General features: G+C 42.0%; 1 protein-coding gene across 1 annotated transcript in view; it reads right to left on the reverse strand.

Moving 5' to 3' along the window:
- Window positions 1-22,195, reverse strand: part of LOC124556328 (NACHT and WD repeat domain-containing protein 2) — a 314,048-nt gene that overhangs the window by 210,376 nt on the left and 81,477 nt on the right. The window contains exons 8-9 of the mRNA XM_047130299.1: window positions 16,604-16,846; window positions 2,108-2,308 (exon numbers count right to left, since the gene is read on the reverse strand). Coding sequence (XP_046986255.1) covers window positions 2,108-2,308; window positions 16,604-16,846 — 444 coding nt within the window. The remainder of the gene's footprint in view (window positions 1-2,107; window positions 2,309-16,603; window positions 16,847-22,195) is intronic.

Genomic DNA, 22,195 nt, shown 5'->3' on the forward strand with positions numbered 1-22,195 from the left:
GATAAAATCAGAGAGCTTAGAGCCCACACAGAGGCATACCGACTATCCTTCTTTCCACGAACAATACGAGACTGGAATAGAAGGGAGAACCGATAGAGGTACTCAAGGTACTCTCCGCCACACACCGTCAGGTGGCTTGCGGAGTATGGAAAAAAAAGTATGGATGTAGATGTAGATGTAGAGCTTGCTGCTCTTTGCAAGCAATGCAATGTACACTGCCTCATTGTTTTGCTCAAACAGAATGCAGGGATCACCATTAGACCACGACCGTGAAAGACTGCAACAAGGTGTTGTTTATCACAGAGAGAGTAGTGGGTAAGTGTATGAATAGCTGAGGAAATGGTTAATCTAATCCCTTTCGAATGTGAAAACATATATTATACATACAAAAGGGAAAATAAATATGTGGCAAACGAGATATCATCTCAGAACCTTTCCAAAGGTGGACCAACATTATATTAAGAAGATGGTCATAATGTTCTGGTTCATCAGAGTAGTATACATGAAATATATCATGTTCATATATTAATCTGAAATGATGAGAGTTATATAATTAAAAAGGCAGCCCCTTATGGGAAAGTGCTGAAAAGTAATGACTCTGAATTTTTATAAGAAAAGTCTTAAAGGTTTTTAAATGAAACAAATCCCATTAACACTCTACATCTTCATTCTTCATGTCCATATACTTGCAGCCCTCAGCCACTTGAGGGCTCTGAATTGAAGTGTGTAACATGGAAATGGATAATGCAACTATGTCAGTTTGTGAGGAACAGTGTGCTATAATTGAGTTTCAAAGTTAAAGAATTTGTCTACACATGGAGCACCTTCTCCTTTATCATGACAATGCCACATCATACATAAGCACTGTGACATCTGCAACAATCTGACACCTTGGTTTCACTGTCATTGATCACCCTTCATACAGTCCTGACTTGGCACCAACTGATTTTCATCTGTTTCCAAAACTTGATGAACACCTTGGATGACTTCATTTTGACAGTGATGAAGCAGTGCAAGCAGAGGTGAGGTTATGGATTCAACAACAAAGTCCAACATTATAAAGTGATGGTATCTACAAACGGGTCTCTCATTGGGAGAAATATATTTGTTTCCAGGGTGACTATGCTCAGAAATAAATATGTAAACATAAAGAATAAAGATGTAGATGTTACTAACGTTTGTCTTATTTAAAAACCTATAAGAGTTTTCACATAAAAATTTAGTAGTTATTACTTTTCAGTACCCAGTCAAACATGACATAAGATACTGATTCAATTACCTTTAATGAATCTACACTAAATACCAGCATATCTTAAGAAAAACAAAGCCCTCGGCCACTAGAGGGCTTCAAATTTTAGCATGTACCTTGGCCATGGGTAATGTAACTATGATGATGCATGAGAAACAGCTTACTGTAATCGAGTTTCAAACTCAAAGAGTTCATCTACATGTGAAGTACCCTCTCCTTCAGCATGACAATGCCAGACCATACACAGTTGCTGCAACATCTGCAGCAATTTGATGTCTTGGGTTCACTGACATCAACAATCCCCCATACAGTCCCAACTTGGACCCATCTGATTTTTATCTGTTTCCAAAACTTAAATAACACCTTTGAGGACTTTACTTTGATAGTGATGAAGTGAGCAAGCAGAGGTGAGGTTGTGACTCTGCCAAAAAAGTCAAACATTCTAAAGTGACGGTATCAACAAACTGGTCCCTCATTGGGAGAAATGTGTGTGTTTCCAGAGTGACTGTGTTGAGAAATAAATATGTAGACATGAAGAACAAAAATATAGAATGTTAGTAACATTTGTTTTATTTAAAAAGCGTTAAGAGTTTTCATACAAAAATTCAGAGGCATTAATTTGCAAACAAGCACTCATATATGACATAAGATACTGATTCAATTACCTTTAACGACTCTAAAACAAATGCCAGCATGTCTGAAGAATAACAAAGAAAATCAAACAAACAGTTTGTGTCCATTAATAGTTGTGATCAAAGTGCCTAGCTGCATATTGCAGAACAATATTCCTGCAGTAAGTAATAGAAGATGTATGGAAATAATTTAAAAGTTATACTTTAGCTGTTGAGGAAGATGTACCTTGCAATTGGGAGGCAGGCGCAACGGCAGCCAGGAAACCTTGTTGGCATCCTGTGTGCCTGTCAGCTGGTCCACTGAGTCCAGGAACAGGATCAGCGGTTGCTCTTTGGTCGCGTTGTTCAGTAAGTACTTAAAGTGTGCTGTCAGAGGCACCAGATCCACAGGAATGTCATCAAATGGAAGCATGTAGTTGTATGAAATCTGCAAATGTACCATAATGTTAACTTACCATCTAGATATAAAATTTTGACTGTTATAGGCTAGACTGGTATGAGAAATAAATGTGGGCACCACATCAATATCAGTTATCATGCTCATGTTGTCTGTGCAGTTCTGTTGACTCAACACTAGTGTAATACAACCCATACATAAATAAATTAGGGTAGGCATTTGGGAAATATCATAACAAAAGTAAATATAACAAAAGTAATGGTTCATGAAATTGGCTCTCAAAAGACTGCCTGGGAGCATAGGCATCAAAAACCCTTCAAGATGATGAAACAATTATATAGCTGAGTCTCAACAATAATGGTAGTTCTATGTCAGACAAAAAATTCACAAAGAGGAGTGGGTCAGTAGTTGTCAAAACACATCATCATCTATGATCTATCACTTTAGGAAACACAGCAAAAACCACATAATTCCTCAGATGACATGGAAAGAAAATTAAAAATGATGAACTTGAAGTAATGGTCCTACACGAATTAAGTTTTATTCAGTATCTCGTAAGCCTTCTATAGCAACAAAGCAGCACTGTAACCATCCACAGAGAAGACCATAGAGCTTTGGATGTCATATTGGGAGAATGTGTTCCACAAAATTTCCATCACGTGTTGCAGCCGGTAGAGGGATGTTGCTGGTACCACCACACATGGTGTTCGTCTATGCCACTCACCAATGCAGGCATCCAGATTATAGTCACTGCAAAAGCTCTAGAAATGTATGCAGACGTCAAAGTATGTTGCACTACAGCACAGTACATCTAAAAACACTACAATTTGGCATTCTGTATTTCAGCAATGAGGCTAAATTAGATTAGATTCAGTTTTTGTTCCATAGTCCCAAAAGATGAGATGATTCTCGTGTGTGTAGAACATGTCAGAAAGTATAACATAAAAATACAAAACATTTGAATATAATATTTACTACCCTGATCATTTGTCAGAAGATTGTCGAAATAGGTAAATACAACGCGGTAAACTGGAGCAGCCAATATTTACAGAATTAACATGAATTAATTTACCATGCATAAAATACATAATCTTGACTGTTGTGACCAAGTGCTGTTAAAGCTGAAACCTAACAGACATTTTTACTTAAGCTGCCGTAACAGTCTCTGTTATGATATTCATCTATAGAGTAGAAGAAGTTGCTTATCAAAAAGGCTTTCAAACTCTGTTGAAACTATGCTTTATCTGAAACCAAGTTTTTAATGGTTGCTGTAAACTTATTGAAAATGTGTGTTCCTGAATATTGGACCCCTTTTTGGACCAAGGTAAATGATTTTAGGTCTTTATGTAGATTGTTCTTATTCCTAGTATTGATACTATGTATTGAGCTATTGGTTAGAAACAGAGATATATTACTTGCGACAAATTTCATTAAGGAATAAATATACTGAGAAGCAGTGGTTAGAATACAAAGTTCCTTGAACAGGTTTCTATATGATGTTCTTGAATTTACACCACAAATGATTCTCATCACACGCTTTTGCACGCTTAAAACTTTTGCTTAGAATATGATGCCGTATGACATAATAGAATGAAAGTAAACAAAGTATGCAAGTTTTTTTATATTTATATCTCCTACATTTGACATCATTCTGACTGCAAATACAGACTTGTTTAGGCGCTAAAGCAATTCTGTGGTATGCCCTTCCCAACTGAATTTATTATCAAGTTGTAATCCCAGAAATTTAACACTGTCACTCTCTGCAATCTGCATGTCTTCATATATTATACACATGATGGAAGGAAATCTCTTACAGGTTCTGAATTGCATATAGTAGGTCTTCTCAAAGTTTAGTGACAGTGAATTAGCTTTAAATCATTTATTAATGTGAGTGAAAATTTGATTAGCAACTATTTCTGAATCTGTACTTGACTTGCTACTTACTGCAATGTTTGTATCATCTGCAAACAAAACAAACTTAGCATCTGGCAATGTAACAGACAAGATGTCATTAATGTACACAAGAAAAAGCAGTGCACCCAAGATGAAACCTTGAGGAACACCACAAGCAATTAATTCCCAATCAGATGAAGGCTGACTGCTTACTGCACAGGTACTTTGCAATGACACCCTTTGTTTCCCGTTAGATAGACTCAAACCATTTCACAGCATTTCTGGTGACACCATAATATTCTAATTTACTTAAAAGAATGCTGTGGCTCACACAGTCAAAAGCTTTTGACAGGTTACAGAAAATGCCAGTAGCCTCTAATTTATTATCTGAGGAATTAAATACATTCCCACTGTAAGTGTAAATAGCTTCCTGTATATCAGACCCCTTAAGAAATCCAAACTGTAACTTGGACAATATGTTATTGGCAGTCAGATGCTTAAGGAGATGCTTGAACACAACCTTCTCAAATATTTTTCAGAAAGCAGACAAAAGGGAAATTGGTCGATAGTTTGATGGTATCTGTTTATCCCCCTTCTTGTAAAGAGGCTTAACTTCAGCATATTTTAGTCAGTCTGGAAATGTTCTGCTGATAAGAGATTGATTACACAAATAATTTAAGATGGAACTCAACTCACATGAGAACTCTTCGATTAACTACATTGATATGTTATCATACCCACTGGAATACTTAGATTTTAATGATTTTATGATGGATGCCACTTCTTTGGGAGACGTGAGTGACATTTCCATTTTACTGAAGTTATTTTTAAAGACTAGTATCATATAGTCCATTAAACTGTTCATCGAACCTGATAACCCCAACCTGTTGGTCACAGAAATGAAGTACTTGTTTAAGAGATTTCCAACACTAAATGCACTTTTGCCAAAGTCTCATTTATTTTTAGAGCTATCTGTTCCTCTTCCTTTTTGGCCCCATCTGTCTCTGTCTTCCCTATATCCCATAAGGTTTTTATTTTATTGCCTGATGTAATTATCTTTTTCTGGATTACTTGCTTCCATATTTTGCAGTACCAGTATTCTTTGTAACGCATTAAAATTCTAACATCAGAGCTGTTCCTAGATAGTAGATACAGTAACATTCACGTATCTGTTGCACTATGAGGCACTGTAGTTTCTCAAGTGTGCCGAAAATCATGTGCCGGCCGGAGTGGCCGAGCGGTTCTAGGCGCTACAGTATGGAACCGCGCGACCGCTACGTCGCAGGTTCGAATCCTGCCTCGGGCATGGATGTGTGTGCTGTCCTTAGGTTAGTCTGGCTTAAGTAGTTCTAAGTTCTAGGGGACTGATGACCTCAGAAGTTAAGTCCCATAGTGCTCAGAGCCATTTTTTGAAAATCATGTACACTACCTGATGAAAGGTGTCTGTAAATCCCTATGTCAAGCAGAATTGACCACTAAAACAGCAAAATGGGTTGGTCAGGAGGGCTCAGTGGCTTCGAGCATGGACTAGTCATTGGATGTTACCTGAGTAACAAATTCATCAGGGACATTTCAACCCTTCTAAAGCTGCCAAAACCGACTGTTGGTGAAGTGGTTGTGAAGTAGAAACGTGAACAGACAACTGCAGTTAAACCAAGACCATGCTGACCTCATGTTCTGACAGACAGGGCCCATCGAAATTGTGAAACGTGGTTGTAAAAAATCGCATGAAATCAAGCGGATGCCTCTTTTAAGATGTGCTGTCTTGAGAGTTCAAGTCGGGGTTATTCATAATACCTCTGGGGCTTCAGAAGATGACTGCGTGAAAACTACAAGACATATAGAAAATAGACACATATCAGAGGATAAAGCACCTCTCTGAGTTTTAAACCCACATTACATGCGCTCAGAATGGGCAGCCTTTGTGATGTAGCAAATGTTAATATACGCGTGCAGTTCACTGAAGTTGCTGCCGCATGCCCAGGAAGGCGTAACGACAGTAGCACGATTTGTAAATTTGTTCACTGGGTTGCCTATCCGCAAGCGCGAACTAATTCCATGTCATAATGCAGAGCGGATGATTTTCCTGCATGTTCTGGCACGCCTGCACCCTAGTGTTGCGCCATGGCGCGTATTAGGAACGTTAGAGGGCATGCTGAAAAGTAATGCCCCCGAATTTTTTATTCTGTTCTCAGTATCGGTTGAGGTACTGCTCGTGCATGTTATGCATATTAGTTGGTAGTTTCCCTGACACGAGATGCAACCCACTGCCGCTAGATGACTCCCAATTGTAGCATCTAACTTGGTACTGTAACTACGTCGGAGCGTGAGAAACAGCATGCTGTAATAGAGATTCTAACTGAAGAAACATGCCTCCAATTGAAATCCATAGAAGAATGAAAGCTGTGTACACACTGATGATTGTATCAACATCAGTTATGTGTGATAGTTGGTTATTTCTGCTTGTCATGAAAGTAACTGCAGTGTTAACCTCAACGTGTGTGACAAAGCATAGAGATGATGACCGAGTGCCTCAACCGATGAGGCACATCAGAATCACATTGATGACCTCATCAGAGAAAATCGTCGGATAACATAGACACAGCTCTCAGGTGAGTGTGGCATATCACAAGTGTGTATACGGGCCACCCAATGCAGAACAGTGGTACAGAAAACTGTGTTTATGGCAGGTGCCTCGAATGCTCACACCTGACATTAAACAGAGAAGATTGGACATCTGTCATCAATTTCAAAAATTCATATGGCTCTAAGCACTACGGGACTTAACATCCGAGAACAACTTAGAACTACTTAAACCTAACTAACCAAAGGACATCACACACATCCATACCCGAGGCAGGATTCGAACCTGCGACCGTAGCAGCAGCGCGGTTCCGGACTGAAGCGCCTAGAACCGCTCGGCCACAGAGGCCGGCGTCATCAGTTTCTTTTGCATATTGAGCGTGAGGGTGATGCGTTCCTTAACAATATTATGAAAGGTGCTGAAAGCTAGGTTCACCATTTTCATCCCAAAAACAAGAGAGCATCAATGGAGTTGCGCCACAAGGAATCACCGACGCCAAAAAATATCAAGACCATGCCATCAGCAGGCAAAATCACGCCTACAGTGTTCTTGGATGTTCCAGGTGTGGTACACTTGGAATTCATGCCTAAAGGCGCCACCAAAAGCTCTGCAAGGTACTGCAAGACCCTCGGAAAACAAAGCACAAATTTGAAGAGTTCATCCTCTCCATCAGTATGGCAGTTGCAGACCACAGACGAGCGCTGCGATAGCGGCAACAATCCGACGCCTTGGGTTCACTGTCATTGATAATCTCCCATTCAGTCCCGATTTGGCCCCCTCTGATTTTCATCTGTTTCCAAAACTTAAAGAACATATTCGTAAACTTCACTTTGATAGTTATGAAGCGCTGCAAAAAGAGGGAAGGTTGTAGCTTCATCAACAAAGTCGAACATTCTAAAGTGACGGTACCAACAAACTGATCTCTCATTCGGAGACATATTTTTGTTTCAGCAGTGGCTATATTGGAAATAAATATGTAGACATGAAGAATTGGTGGCACTACCCCTCAGCATGCTCTTGTTAATACACCGATATGTGTCATTTTTCTGTATATCTTGTAGTTTCCGTGCAGTCGTCTTCTGGAACCTCAGAGGTACTTGTGAATAACCCTACATAACTTTTGGAATTGCCGTTCTGATTTAATATTACAGCTTCGTCTTTTGCACTGGCAAACTCGTAGACGTGTAAAGACTGGTGAATGAGGAAAATAGACAGTACATGAAGCATTATCTGAAAAGTGGCGTCCCATCCAATCTTACATGGACTCCCAAAGCATATACAGGATGTTTCTAAAACCTACACTTGTATTCACCAAGTAAGAGTGGAGGGTACCCGATGGATAATGATTTGGATTAGAGCCTACACTATGTGATCAAAAGTATCCGGACACCTGACTGAAAATGATTTACAAGTTCGTGGCGCCCTCCATCGGTAATGCTGGAATTCAATATGGCGATGGCCCACCCTTAGCCTTGATGACAGCTACCATTCTCGCAGGTATACGTTCATTCAGGTGCTGGAAGATCTCTTGGGGAATGACAGCCCATTCTTCACAGTGCTGCACTGAGGAGAGGTATCGATGTCGGTCGGTGAGGCCTGGCCCAAAGTAAGCGTTCCAAAACATTCCAAAGGTGTTTTATAGGATTCAGGTCAGGACTCTGTGCAGGCCAGTCCATTACTGGGATGTTATTATCGTGTAACCATTCCGCCACAGGTCGTGCATTATGAACAGGTGCTCGATCATGTTGAAAGATGCAACTACCATACCCAAATTGCTCGTCAACAGTGGAAAACAAGAAGGCGATTAAAACATCAGTGTAGGCCTGTGCTGCGATAGTGCCTCACAAAACAACAAGGGGTGCAAGCCCCCTACATGAGAAACACGGCCACACCATAACACCACTACCTCCGAATTTTACTGTTGGCACCGTACCCGCTGGCAGATGACGTTCACTGGAAATTCGCCATACCCACACCCTGCCATCAGATCGCCACATTGTGCACCGTGATTCGTTGCTCCACACAACGTTTTTCCACTGTTCAATCGTCCACCGTATACGCTCCTTACATCAAGCGAGGCGTCGTTTGGCATTTACAGGCGTTATGCGTGGCTTATGAGCAGCCGCTCGACCATGAAATCCAAGTTTTCTCACCTGCAACCTATGTGTCATAGTACTTGCAGTGGATACTGATGCATTTTGAATTTCCTGTGTGATGGTCTGGATAGATGTCTGCCTATTACATATTACGACCCTCTTCAACCGTCAGTGGTCTCTGTCAGTCAACAGACGAGGTCGGCCTGTGCGCTTTTGTGCTGTACGTGTCCCTTCACGTTTCCACTTCACTATCACATCGGAAACAGTGGACCTAAGGATGTTTATCAGTGTGGAAATCTCGTGTACAGACGTATGACACAAGTGACACCCAGTCACCTGACCACGTTCGAAGTCCGTGAGTTCCGCGGAGCACCCCATTTTGCTTTCTCACGATGTCTAATGACTACTGAGGTCGCTGGTAGGAATACCTGGCAGTAGGTGGCAGCACAATGCACCTAATATGAAAAACGTATGTTTTGCTTGTGTCCGGATACTTTTGATCACATATAGTATACCCAGAAATGAACTGTTTCAGTTCTACACAGAACAATGTATTTCATTATCCCGCGTCTCTTGATTAAAAGAATCATAATAACTTACACTGACTGGTAATTACTACATACATACCTGATTAACTAATGTGGTAACATTCCCAAGGTAGAGGGACACATGAAACGTCCAGTAACAACGTATCGCATTACACACTCACTGTCTCCTCTATCACTGATGGTCAGGAGTCCACAGTGCTTCTAAAAACAGCGGTTGACAGTGGGCATTGTTACAGCGTTAGCCACTTTTTTGCAGATGAAATAATTTACATATTTATGATGAATTACTATCTTTCAGTCAACAGATGTAGGCTAGTGAGACTCACAATTTCACATGCTTGTTGCTGTAGCAAGGAAAGAATACACCTCCAGAAAGCGGTTCGTATTCAAGCCATTACTTATACATCACCCCTACAAATCTTACGATTTTGCTACAGTAATTTAGAAATACCCTGTGTTTCCACGGATTCGTGTGACGCAGTTGTTAAGATACTACATTCATTTTAGGAGTGAGTCTCAAGTCTGTGTCTGAGAATCCAGTTCGAGACTCTCCCTGATCCACCAGAATCACTTCAAGCGAACGCCAGTTCCTTCAAAACGGTCATGGAACTTTCTCCAAATACGCACTGATGACTTCGACTTCAAATTCTCATCTTCCTTTATTTCTTTATGTGTTTGTATTTACATCTTTTGGAATAAACAGCGATTTCCATACGTGGTCTCATTAAACGCCCAATCAGAAGAAGTTTCACTTAGTCAACATTCTCAGTTGCCGACTAACATTCTTGATGAAATACCCATGCTGCACGTGGAAGCAATTGTTAGCATTTTGAACAAAAACCACGTTTGTCTGAAAGTTTCAAATTAGCTCCACTTCATGTACTAGACAAAAATATTCAGCGATGTGCTAGTAGTGTTGTCACCGTTCCGTTTAGCCCACGCGTAATACAGAGAAACATAGGGAATTTCAATGAAAAATATTGGAAGAAAGGAAAAATTTCTCTTTTGAAATATGTTGTTGTTGTTGTGTTCAGTCCTGAGACTGGTTTGATGCAGCTCTCCATGCCACTCTATCCTGTGCAAGCTTCTTCATCTCCCAGTACTTACTGCAACCTACATCTTTCTGAATCTGCTTAGTGTATTCATCTCTTGGTCTCCCTCTACGATTTTTACCCTCCACGCTGCCCTCCAATGCTAAATTTGTGATCCCTTTGTGGGGCGGCTGGCGGAATTATTTGCTGTTGTATAATGGTTGGTTTGTAATGTAATGTAGATGCAGAAACATTAATGGAACGAGCCGACTATGACGCAAAAATCAGACGGATGTTGGAGGAAGACACATACCAAAAATTACCTCGGGACCCAACATCCAGAATAGTGAGGAAAACTTCAGAGCTTCTCAAACGGTCATCACTGGAAGATAATACTATTGAGAACCTCCTCCCCAAGGCACCAAGACCGCCCACGTTCTATGGTCTGCCGAAGGTGCATAAGAAGGACACACCGTTGAGGCCGATAGTGAGTACCATCGGATCGCCGACCTATAAACTTGCTAAACATCTTGCCAGCCTCCTCTCTATTCACTTTGGACACTGTGGACACCATATAAAGAGTACGGCTGACTTCATCAATCGGATTAAAGGTCTGTGACTTGCTGAAGGGGATATTATGGTTAGCTTCGATGTGGTTTCTTTATTCACGTGTGTCCCCATCACAGACTCTATTGACTTGCTGTCCCAGCTCTTTGACGACACCATCGTGGATTTATTTAAGCACACTCTGACGTCATCATATTTCTTACCTGATGGAGAATATTTTAACCAAACTGACGGCGTGGCGATGGGAAGTCCACTAGCTCCAGTAGTAGCCAACCTCTTTATGGAGCATTTCGAAGACATCGCCTTGGACATGGCTCCTGCAAAGAGAGCTTACGTCGACGATACCTTCGTCATTTGGCCTCATGGACAAGAAAAATTAGAAGAGTTCCTCGAGCACCTCAACAGCATCCACGACCACATCAACTTCACAATGGAAGTAGAGATGGGGGGTTCCCTGCCGTTCTTGGACGTGCTTGTCTGCCGTAAACCCAATAGGTCTGGCGCTACAGTCTGGAACCGCGCGACCGCTACGGTCGCAGGTTCGAATCCTGCCTCGGGCATGGATGTGTGTGTTGTCCTTAGGTTAGTTAGGTTTAAGTAGTTCTAAGTTCTAGGGGACTTATGACCTCAGCAGTTGAGTCCCATAGTGCTCAGAGCCATTTGAACCCAAGAGGTCTCTAGGTCATAGCATTTACCGCAAGCCCACACACACGGATCGGTATCTGCACGCCATCAGCTTCCATCACCCAGCACAGAAACAGTCAGTTCTGAGGACCTTAGTACATCGAGCTGAAACCGTCTCAGGCGCAGAAAACTTGCCGAGAGAACTGAGCCACTTACGCAAAGTTTTTAAGGAAAACGGTTACAACAACAAACAGATCTCACAAGCAGTGTCATCCAAGCCTCAAAGGAAGGAGACCTCTGAAGAAGACACCAAGCAGGTTGCATTCTTACCGTTTTGTGGTTCGACAACAGAGAAGATTATTCGGCTCCTGAGGAGGCCTAAAATAGACACAATCTTCAGGCCTCCGGCAAAGATCCAGCAACTAATGAAATCTGTGAAAGACGATGTAGGTCTCAGAACGCCAGGAATTTACAAGATACCGTGTGGATGTGGGCAGCTCTATATCGACCAGACTGTTCACACTATTGAACAGCGCCGCATAGAACATGAAAGATGTTGCCATCTGCGCTATCCCGAAAAGTCAGCTGTAGCAGAACATGATCTGGAAAACGGACACCGAATTGCATTCGATGAGACGTCTATTATTAAACGGACTAATGGCTTCTGGGATAGCGTGATAAACGAAGCCATAGAGATTAGAATTTCTGACAACACCTTCAGTAGAGACGGTGGATTGCAGCTGAGTACGGCGTGGGATCCGTAGTTGAGGGAGTTGAAGCAGGCCCGGGGGTCGCGCGGCCAAAACATTACCATACATGAAGCAGGACCGAGCACCAGTGACGTCACGAGCGACGGCGCGGCTATATAAGCACGGCAATGACAACTACACGACCCTCCTCCCCCTCCCTCCTCCTGAGCAGCTTCCCCTCCTACTCCCGCTCCATCTCTTGTGCCTCCTTTCAGTGTCTCTGCGCTCCCTCCTGCCCTGTCTTCCCTCTTCCTCTCCCACCCCACGTGTCTCCTGCCTCTTCATGAACCCACTGATGCCCCTCCTCTCTTCATCCCGCCACTTCCCCTGCTGCCCCATGCTCTCCCCTCCTTTTCCATCCTCTCTGCCCTTTCCCTCGGCACGTCCCACCTGGCAGTTTTATAATTCGTCGTGTGTGCTCCAAGTGGGTTTTAAGTGTGTTGTTCCAGAGTGCTTTTACTACTGTGGCCGACTTTTAACGTGTGCGTGTCCATTCAGTGTCTTCTCTGAGTTTTGAAGACTCGCAACTGTGTTTTTTTTAACTTTCTGGTGACTTTTAACTGTCCTCCATGAACGTCTCCGTGTTAGTCTATTTTTTACTTCCATTTTCTCCCATTATTTTGTTTTAAGTTCCCCTTTCTCGCCTTATGTATGTAACACTTTATTCTTATTTTAAGTTGTTATGTCACTCGGCTGAAGAGTGGCGGATTGTGCCGCAGACAGCCCTCCCCTGCCCATATGGCGCAGGGAAATGAAATCACAATAAAGAAAAAAAAAACACATGACAGTCATCCACTTGACAATGGTAGAGGAGTTCTCAGCCAGAAGCTCGTGGGCAGTAATTCACTTGACGCGGCTTGAAACCTGAGAATGTTTTATTAGAAGCTGTCTATGTTTTGGTGTTAACGGCAGCCTACACAATGGGGCGGTAATTGTATAGTTTGGCTACTGTTAGTCTCTGACTGATGGTGCGGCATGACACATAATGTTTTAGGGAGTCCACTCCTTGTTCTCGACTCTCAGGCGCGGATGTCAAGCAGTTATGATGTGCTTGGTGCACAACTCGTCTATACTCCCTTGTGGTGTTCACACATTGTCGACCCTAACTTGGATGGTGGGTATGCCTGCCCACACGTTCCTATGCAATCCAACATCGGGCCACTGTAACGTCCAAATGCCCCACAAATCTGGATATTGCATGAGTCAACCAGTCGACCAAATTGGAACCCAAAATGAAGTCATTCAAAACTGTGTCAGGTGCTGATATCAGTGTCTCACATGAATACGCGGCATCTCCGTGTCTTCACAGTGATCACTTAACATTTGACGTAATTCATGCCCCTTTATATACCCTAGCAGGCCTAGAAACAACTTTAAACATGAATAACATTAATGCACTCTGGTGGCAGTTCTGCCTGTCACAGAGATTACTGCAACTCTGATCACTTACGTACCTGCTGATGGCGTGTAATGTATGACATTAACCATCATCACCCAATTTAGTTTCAGTTAACAAATATTTTGTATTTTTGGAAAACTACGTCCTGCCAACACAATTTATGGAAATATGAAGAAATTTGCTTCACTTGTTGCCTAAACGTGAAATTTTTGGCCGTTCTCATTTGAGGACGCTGGGCGCTTGGCAGTTGTTTTGTCATTACACTGCTTACCACGAAAAACAAGTGATAAAGAAATTGTTAATAATAAACCCAAAATAACATTGTAAGACTATTACTATTTATTTTACAATAAGCAACATCTGCAAGAGTTTTAACTTAAAATTTCTCCAAAAGTGAAATTTCGTTAAGGCCTGATATGTTATTTGGGAAAGCATTCCATACAGAGAGTAACATTACACTTCGCACAATATGTTCTCGGCTTTCCTTTGTAGTTCTCATACTGGCATCCTCTTTGCTTTTCACACTTCTAGATAACGTGCAGCTTCTGGTCATACCATATACCTGGTACATTACTCCTGGAAGGTGAGAGGAGTTTTGTTGGTCTTCCCTCATCTGATCTGATTTCAAGACCTTTTTTCTGGTATGTTCTCGCAGTCTGTCTTCTGAATTCTTTCACTGAAACAGAAGTTCCTTCATTGCATCTCTTCAAAGCCAAACATACATTCACAACAGTCATATTTACCATCCTCGCAAATAGGCACCATTACCACTTTTAACCATGCACTGCAATGGTATGTTTCTTTGTTAGCCAGTCGTGAAGATCGACGCCTTCCATGAAATTCTTGTACATATTCAATGCATGTGGTTATGGAATACTAGCCTTTTCTTTTGGGATCAATTCCAACGTTGGACTTTGACGATAGGAAGCACACTGTCGAAATTAGTTGCTAGTGTAACACATTTCTTGTCATCCCATTTTGTAATCAAAATTGCCTCCTCTCTGTCAAGTATGAATTCAAAATATCCCCTTTCTTTCTTTTTCACAATTTTATCTGGTGATTGGTGCACTTCTTATTCTGCTTTCTCTTATAGTTCCACTTGAATGGAATTCCAGTTCCTTCAGTTGGACGAGCAGGTCATGACTAGTAAAGCAAATGCCAAAAACACTTTGTAACTGTTCGGCTCATTAATAATGGACAACATTTCCAAAACTGTTTTGGAACCCAGTGGTAGATTTGCGTTGTCATCATTCTGATCGTTCCCGCAATAGAGTAAGTAATTTTAACAGTAGCCATCAGTACCACATATGGCTCAAAGTTTACATCCAAAGCGTATGAGCTTCAGTCTCATAAATTGCTTCATAGGGTGATGTCCATAGTATCATAATCATTTCATCAACTGCCAAATTATCCTGAAAGACTCCCCATTTTTGATAATTTTTTTACCGGAGCCTCTGCTAGTAGTTTTATTCTGAAAGATTTGCCTCTCTTGTTTTCATTGGCCTTATGTTATCGTTGAAATATATTACAGATTTGAGCTCAAGATACCTGTTACGACTCATCGTACCATTCACTATTTAAACACCTAGATCATCATCTTCAGACCAATAATCTCTTTCATCGGACAATTTATGATAGCCAGTAAAGATCAAGAACCCAACAATTACACGGATTTCATCAGGTTAAACTGAAAGATTTATTTTATTTTTACATTCCCTAGCGTATTTTTCAGTTTCCTCTACAATAATGCTTTTCTTGTGGAAAGAGTTCTTCATAAACCTGTATGGGAGTTCTTTCAGTTCATCCGACATACTAGAAGCTTTCTTCCCTAAGTCAGGAAATGAATATGTCGGAACCTGGTCACATCATTCCAATTACCGGAATCTTTAGAAGAAACATGTGGAATGTCTTCGTTGTCTCTCTCATGCAATATTTCAGTAATACCTGCAATATCGCCTACATACGCATTTCCTAACAAGTCATACTCAATATTTTCCTCACTGATCTGCTCATCAACATCTGGAGGTAGAACTACTATGTCTGTTTCTGTTTGTTCAGAAAATAAGTATTCTACTGCCTCTTAAATAGTTTTAAAAACATGGTGAGCCATGGCAAAGAAATCTGTAAAAAAAAAAAAAAAAATTACCTACCGCGGAAATGCCCAGTGTCCTCAAACGAGGACAGCAGGTTTTCATGCACTGGGACAGAAAATGTAATAAACTGTTTTCGCCTTCATAAGTACCAAACAATATTACAGTATTAAGTTACGCTGCAGCAGAAAATGACAGTGATCCTTATCTTAGATGCAGTCACAAAAATAAAAATAGAAATAACCAGCAGGCTCTGCAAAGACGCTCCTCTCCTCTTAATAGTCTTCAATTGAATAACTGTAGCAAACTATAGTAGCCATTGCTGATAGAGAGGTTACTTTACAACAACAAAAGCCCATTGTTGGTTCGTAGTAGCATACTTTGTAACAATGACGGAAAAATGGACTGTCCCCAATCGAGGACAATCGGTGCTAATAGGTTAAGATTGACATCCGACCATGTCTTCTAGGTATTTCACTTTTTTGATCAGGCAGTGCGTTAAGTTGGCTAAAACTGTGTTAATTACTTCGAGTTAGCGCCAGCTGCAGCGGCTCAGCCGATTGCAAGTAGCAATCTTTTATTCGAAAACAAATCTCATAAGTCAAGATCATCGTTTAGGCAGCTTATACCATATTGATGAATCTGATGGTCTCTAGAGTGAACTCAAAACACTCACCCATTTCTGAGTTAAAGAAAATGTCGTCATTTTGATTTTCAAAATGTGACCAGCTGTTTGAAACTTGCCTGCTGACATATGGAGATGAGCGTGGGCGTGAGCGCGCTGCTGTCGGGGGTGGTGCCCAGGAAGCGGATGACGCTGATGGGCTTGCGGCCGCGGAACCACTCCGTAGATGTGAGGCTGGCCGCCTTCGCCAGCAGAGACGTCTTGCCACAGCCTCCTTCTCCGTACAGTACCAGTGGCTTCTCCGAATCCCCAGTCATGTACATCTGGATACGCTCCAGGTCATCTTCTCTCCCATAAAACACCTGAAAATACAGTATACAATGTACAGGGTGGCGCACGAAATCTGTTACCAATTGTTTCTTTCACAGTTTACGACGCACATTAGATATCCCGCTGGCATCTCTACAGCAGTACCAGCAGAGCTTGGAAAAACAAATGAGTTACGAAATGACGTGTAATTCACGATACTGCCGCTAGGAGACTAGTAAGCAGCAATGGCTGACAATGGAAGACTGACGACACAGCAACAATCGGCAATTGTGTTACTTCTTCATGAAACGAAAAGCCTTGTTGTGATTCAGAGTCGTTTTCGACAACAGTTTAACACGCGATGGGTCCCTTGCAAGAAGATCATCCACGGGTTGTACGATAAATTTGTACAGGAAGGAACAGTATTGGAAGCGAAGCGACCTCGGCCTAAGCCTGTTTGTTAACCGGAGAATATTGAAGCGGTACGAGTTGCTGTACAGAGAAGTCCCAGGAAATCGTGTAGAAAGGCAGCAGTGCAACTGGGAATATCCAGACGCTCCGTTCAATGCATTCTTAAAAGTGACCTCCATATGTACCCATACAAGATGACCTGTACACAGAAGCTCACTGAAGAACACAAGCAGCAGAGACTACTGTTTGCTCAGTGGGCGGAGGATAGGGAAGAAACTCTCAAGAACGTTTGGTTTTCAGACGAGACGCATTTTCATTTATACGGTGTGGTTAACAAACAAAATGTTCGCTTTTGGGCCACTGAAAACCCACAAGTGCTTCATGAACGACAACATTATGCTCCGAGGATTACAGTGTGGGCAGCAATTTCCAGTCACGGACTTATTGGACCATTTTTCTTTGAAGAAGCTGTGAACAGCGAGCGTTATTTGAGCATGCTTCGCAATAGCTTCATTCTACAGCTTCTTGCTACTGCCTTGCCCTTCAACACGCAGTGGTTCATGCAAGATGGAGCAAAGCCACATTTGCAAACGCTGTGTTGGAGTTTTTACACGAGCATTTCGACATGCGGATCATTTCACTCAGGTTTCCAGGTCGCTTCAATGACGGACAAAATTGGCCCCCCAATAGTCCAGACCTCAATCCATGTGACTTTTTTCTTTGAGGGTATCTAAAGGAAAAAAATTTCCCGAAACGTCCACGTGATTTAATGGAGCTCAGAAGACTTATTCTTCAAGTTTGCAGTGAAATTACGGAAGACATGTGCCATAGGGTAATCACTAACTTCAGTGTTCGTTTGAAGGAAGTTAGGAAACGAAATGGTGGACATATTGAGCATGTGCTGAGTTGGATCAAATCTCCATGGACGGCTCTTCATTGTAGTGTATATTACATTCAGATTGTATTGACAATAAAGTTTATATTCAAAAACAAAATGGTAACACATTTCGTGCGCCACCCTGTATATGGACTGCTCAGTATTTTTATTCTGCTGCAGGTTCGTTATAAGTACTTCCTCTAACGCGAAAACTGGTTATCTTTAAGTTTTTTTATTTTATAGTCTTCATTTCGAATGTCATACGTACGGGTGAAAATTGTCTTGTGCAGCGTAAAGAGGTCTCTGGTCCGACTCTCGCCTGGAGCATGTCTAATGTCCTTAAATATCTTGTTGGTAAGTGACTACAAATGTACGACTCAACATACAAGGTGTACAACTTTGCTTCCGGCGTTTGCCGATAGGTGGTGAAAACGGTAAGTAGCGGTCGAAAGAAATAAATCGCAGACGTCAGGCAGTTAGCTTGGACCTCGGTCAACATAACCACATTCAAACATTAGTCGATTTGTGTCTGCATCATAAAGTTGTTCTTGATTGAAAATGTCAGTTTACGAGCCTAATTCTCGTCATTTGCGGGAGGTGTTACTTTTTGTTTCAGTATGAAGAAAACAGTGGCTGAGTCTCATCGAATGCTCTCAAGTACGTATGGTAAGGACGCTATTAGTGAAAGAACGTGTCGCGAGTGGTTTCAACGCTTCAAGAAAGGTGGTTTTAACGTCATAGACCTGCATAGTGGTGAAAGGGAGAATGTTTTCGATGGTGCAGAATTTGAAACATTGCTGAGTGAAGACTCGCATCAAACTGAAGAAGAATTGGCACGATTAGTAAGAATTACACAGCGAGCCATTTCAAAACGTCTCAAGGCTATGGACATGATTCAGAAAGAAGGAACTTAGGTTCCGTATGAGCTGAAACCAAGAGACGTTGAACGGCGTTTGTGTGTTTGTGAACATTTGCTTCAGAGGCAAAAACGGAAGGGATTTCTGCATCGCATTGTGACCGGGGACGAAAAATGGGATCGTTACGATTACCCTAAACGCAAAAAACTTCGACGACCAAACCGAATATTCACCGCTCCAAGATCAGGCTCTGCATTTGGTGGGACCAGCTCGGCGTCGTGTACTATGAGGTGTTAAAACCAAGTGAAACAATCACAGGTGCTCGTTATCGAACGCAATTAGTGCGTTTGAGCATATCATTAAAAGACAAGCGGTCGCAATACAGCGAGAGGCACGATAAAGTGATTTTACAGCACGATAACGCTCGACACCACGTTGCAAAAGAGGTCAAAACGTACTTGCAAACGTTCAAATGGGAAGTCCTACCCACCCATCGTATTCTCCAGACATTGCTCCCTCTGACTGTCACCTGTTTAGATCAATGGTGCATGGCCTGGCTGACCAACACTTCCGATCTCGAAAGTAAAGTTCTATGTACTGACTTGGCAGAAAATCCTAAGAAATTTTGGTCTTATGTCAAAGCGGTAGGTGGATCAAAACAAAATGTCCAGACACTCTGTGACCAAAATGGTACTGAAACAGAGGATGACAGACTAAGGGCCGAAATACTAAATGTCTTTTTCCAAAGCTGTTTCACAGAGGAAGACTGCACTGTAGTTCCTTCTCTAGATTGTCGCACAGATGACAAAATGGTAGATATCGAAATAGACGACAGAGGGATAGAGAAACAATTAAAATCGCTTAAAAGAGGAAAGGCCGCTGGACCTTATGGGATACCAGTTCGATTTTACACAAAGTACGCGTAGGAACTTGGCCCCCTTCTTGCAGCGGTGTACCATAGGTCTCTAGAAGAGCGTAGCGTTCCAAAGGATTGGAAAAGGGCACAGGTCATCCCCGTTTTCAAAAAGGGACGTCGAACAGATGTGCAGAACTATAGACCTATACCTCTAACGTCAGTCAGTTGTAGAATTTTGGAACACGTATTATGCTCGAGTATAATGACTTTTCTGGAGACTAGAAATCTACTCTGTAGGAATCAGCATGGGTTTCGAAAATGACGGTCGTGTGAAACCCAGCTCGCGCTATTCGTCCACGAGACTCAGAGGGCCATAGACACGGGTTCACAGGTAGATGCCGTGTTTCTTGACTTCCGCAAGGCGTTCGATACAGTTCCCCATAGTCGTTTAATGAACAAAGTAAGAGCATATGGACTATCAGACCAATTGTGTGATTAGATTGAAGAGTTCCTAGATAACAGAACGCAGCATGTCATTCTCAATGGAGAGACGTCTTCCGAAGTAAGAGTGATTTCAGGTGTGCCACAGGGGAGTGTCATAGGACCGTTGCTATTCACAATATACATAAATGACCTTGTGGATGACATCGGAAGTTCACTGAGGCTTTTTGCAGATGATGCTGTGGTGTATCGAGAGGTTGTAACAATAGAAAATTCTACTGAAATGCAGGAGGATCTGCAGTGAATTGACGCATGGTGCAGGGAATGCCAATTGAATCTCAATGTAGACAAGTGTAATGTGCTGCAAATACATAGAAAGAAAGATCCCTTATCATTTAGCTACAATATAGCAGGTCAGCAACTGAAAGCAGTTAATTCCATAAATTATCTGGGAGTACGCATTAGGAGTGATTTAAACTGGAATGATCATATAAAGTTGATCGTCGGTAAAGCAGATGCCAGACTGAGATTCATTGGAAGAATCCTAAGGAAATGCAATCCGAAAACAAAGGAAGTAGGTTACAGTACGCTTGTTCGCCCACTGCTTGAATACTGCTGAGCAGTGTGGGATCCGTACCACATAGGGTTGATAGAAGAGATAGAGAAGATCCAATGGAGAGCAGCGCGCTTCGTTACAGGATCATTTAGTAATCGCGAAAGCGTTACGGAGATGATAGATAAACTCCAGTGGAAGACTCTGCAGGAGAGACGCTCAGTAGCTCGGTACGGGCTTTTGTTAAAGTTTCGAGAACATACCATCACCGAAGAGTCAAGCAGTATATTGCTCCTTCCTACGTATATCTCACGAAGAGACCATGAGGGTAAAATCAGAGAGATTAGAGCCCACACAGAAGCATACCGACAATCCGTCTTTCCACGAACAATACGAGACTGGAATAGAAGGGAGAACCGATAGGGGTACTAAGGGTACCCTCCGCCACACACCGTCAGGTGGCTTGCGGAGTATGGAAAAAAAAGTCGCAAATTGGATCGATTCGTGGATCGCTTCAAAAGATGAACAATTTTTTCGACACGGGATTCGTACACTGCCCGAAAGATGGGAGAAAGTAATGGCCAGCGATGGAAAATACTTTGAATCATACATGTGTAACCAATTTGTTTCATTAAAGCCTCAGATGTTGGGGGAAAAAAACGGCGGAAGCAAATTTGTACACCTTGTATGTATGTTGATTCTAAATGATATGTGATATTAAAACAGAAAATCGCTGACTTAAAATCGAATGCAAATAAGAGATCGTCGATCGCCTTAATACAGGGTGAACCAAACTCCAGCTACAAACTTTCTGAGATTGCTAGGAGTTATTTCCAGCGAATTTTGATACAAGAGGCCCGTAAATGCATTTCGTTCGATTTCTTATTCCAGCTTATATTTGCAGCTGTATTGCACAGAAAATACAATACTGTTTGTGAAAATTGCAGTAACAAGAGATATGTGACTACAACCAAATTTATTCCACAGATTAGGGGCACGGCAATGTAATAAAGGGCTATTAAAAAGCTGTCGTTTGAAGGCGTTGCTGCGGCCTTCATGCACCGTAGCGCGACTCCGGTGCGGGTATATAAACACCAACATGTAGGCACGGGATTAGTACAGCGTTCTCGTCTTTCCGACACGTGTACGGTAAATTCATAAACGTGAACTACGGCGACGTTATTACCAAGTAAGTCCAGGCAGGACCAACATACTATTATTCTTTTCTTGGCTGCCGAAAGACAAACACCGCTAGACCTCCATCGGAGAATGAAGAGTGAGTGCGATTAAGGCGAAACGTCCGGGAAAACTGCGACAAGGAGTGCCTCTGCTTCATAATGCACGTCCTCATATCGCAAATTTCGTAACGCTGAAGTTACGCAAACTCTATTGGGAGACATTGGAGCA

Source organism: Schistocerca americana, chromosome X (assembly GCF_021461395.2).
Source record: "Schistocerca americana isolate TAMUIC-IGC-003095 chromosome X, iqSchAmer2.1, whole genome shotgun sequence".
NCBI lineage: Eukaryota > Metazoa > Arthropoda > Insecta > Orthoptera > Acrididae > Schistocerca > Schistocerca americana.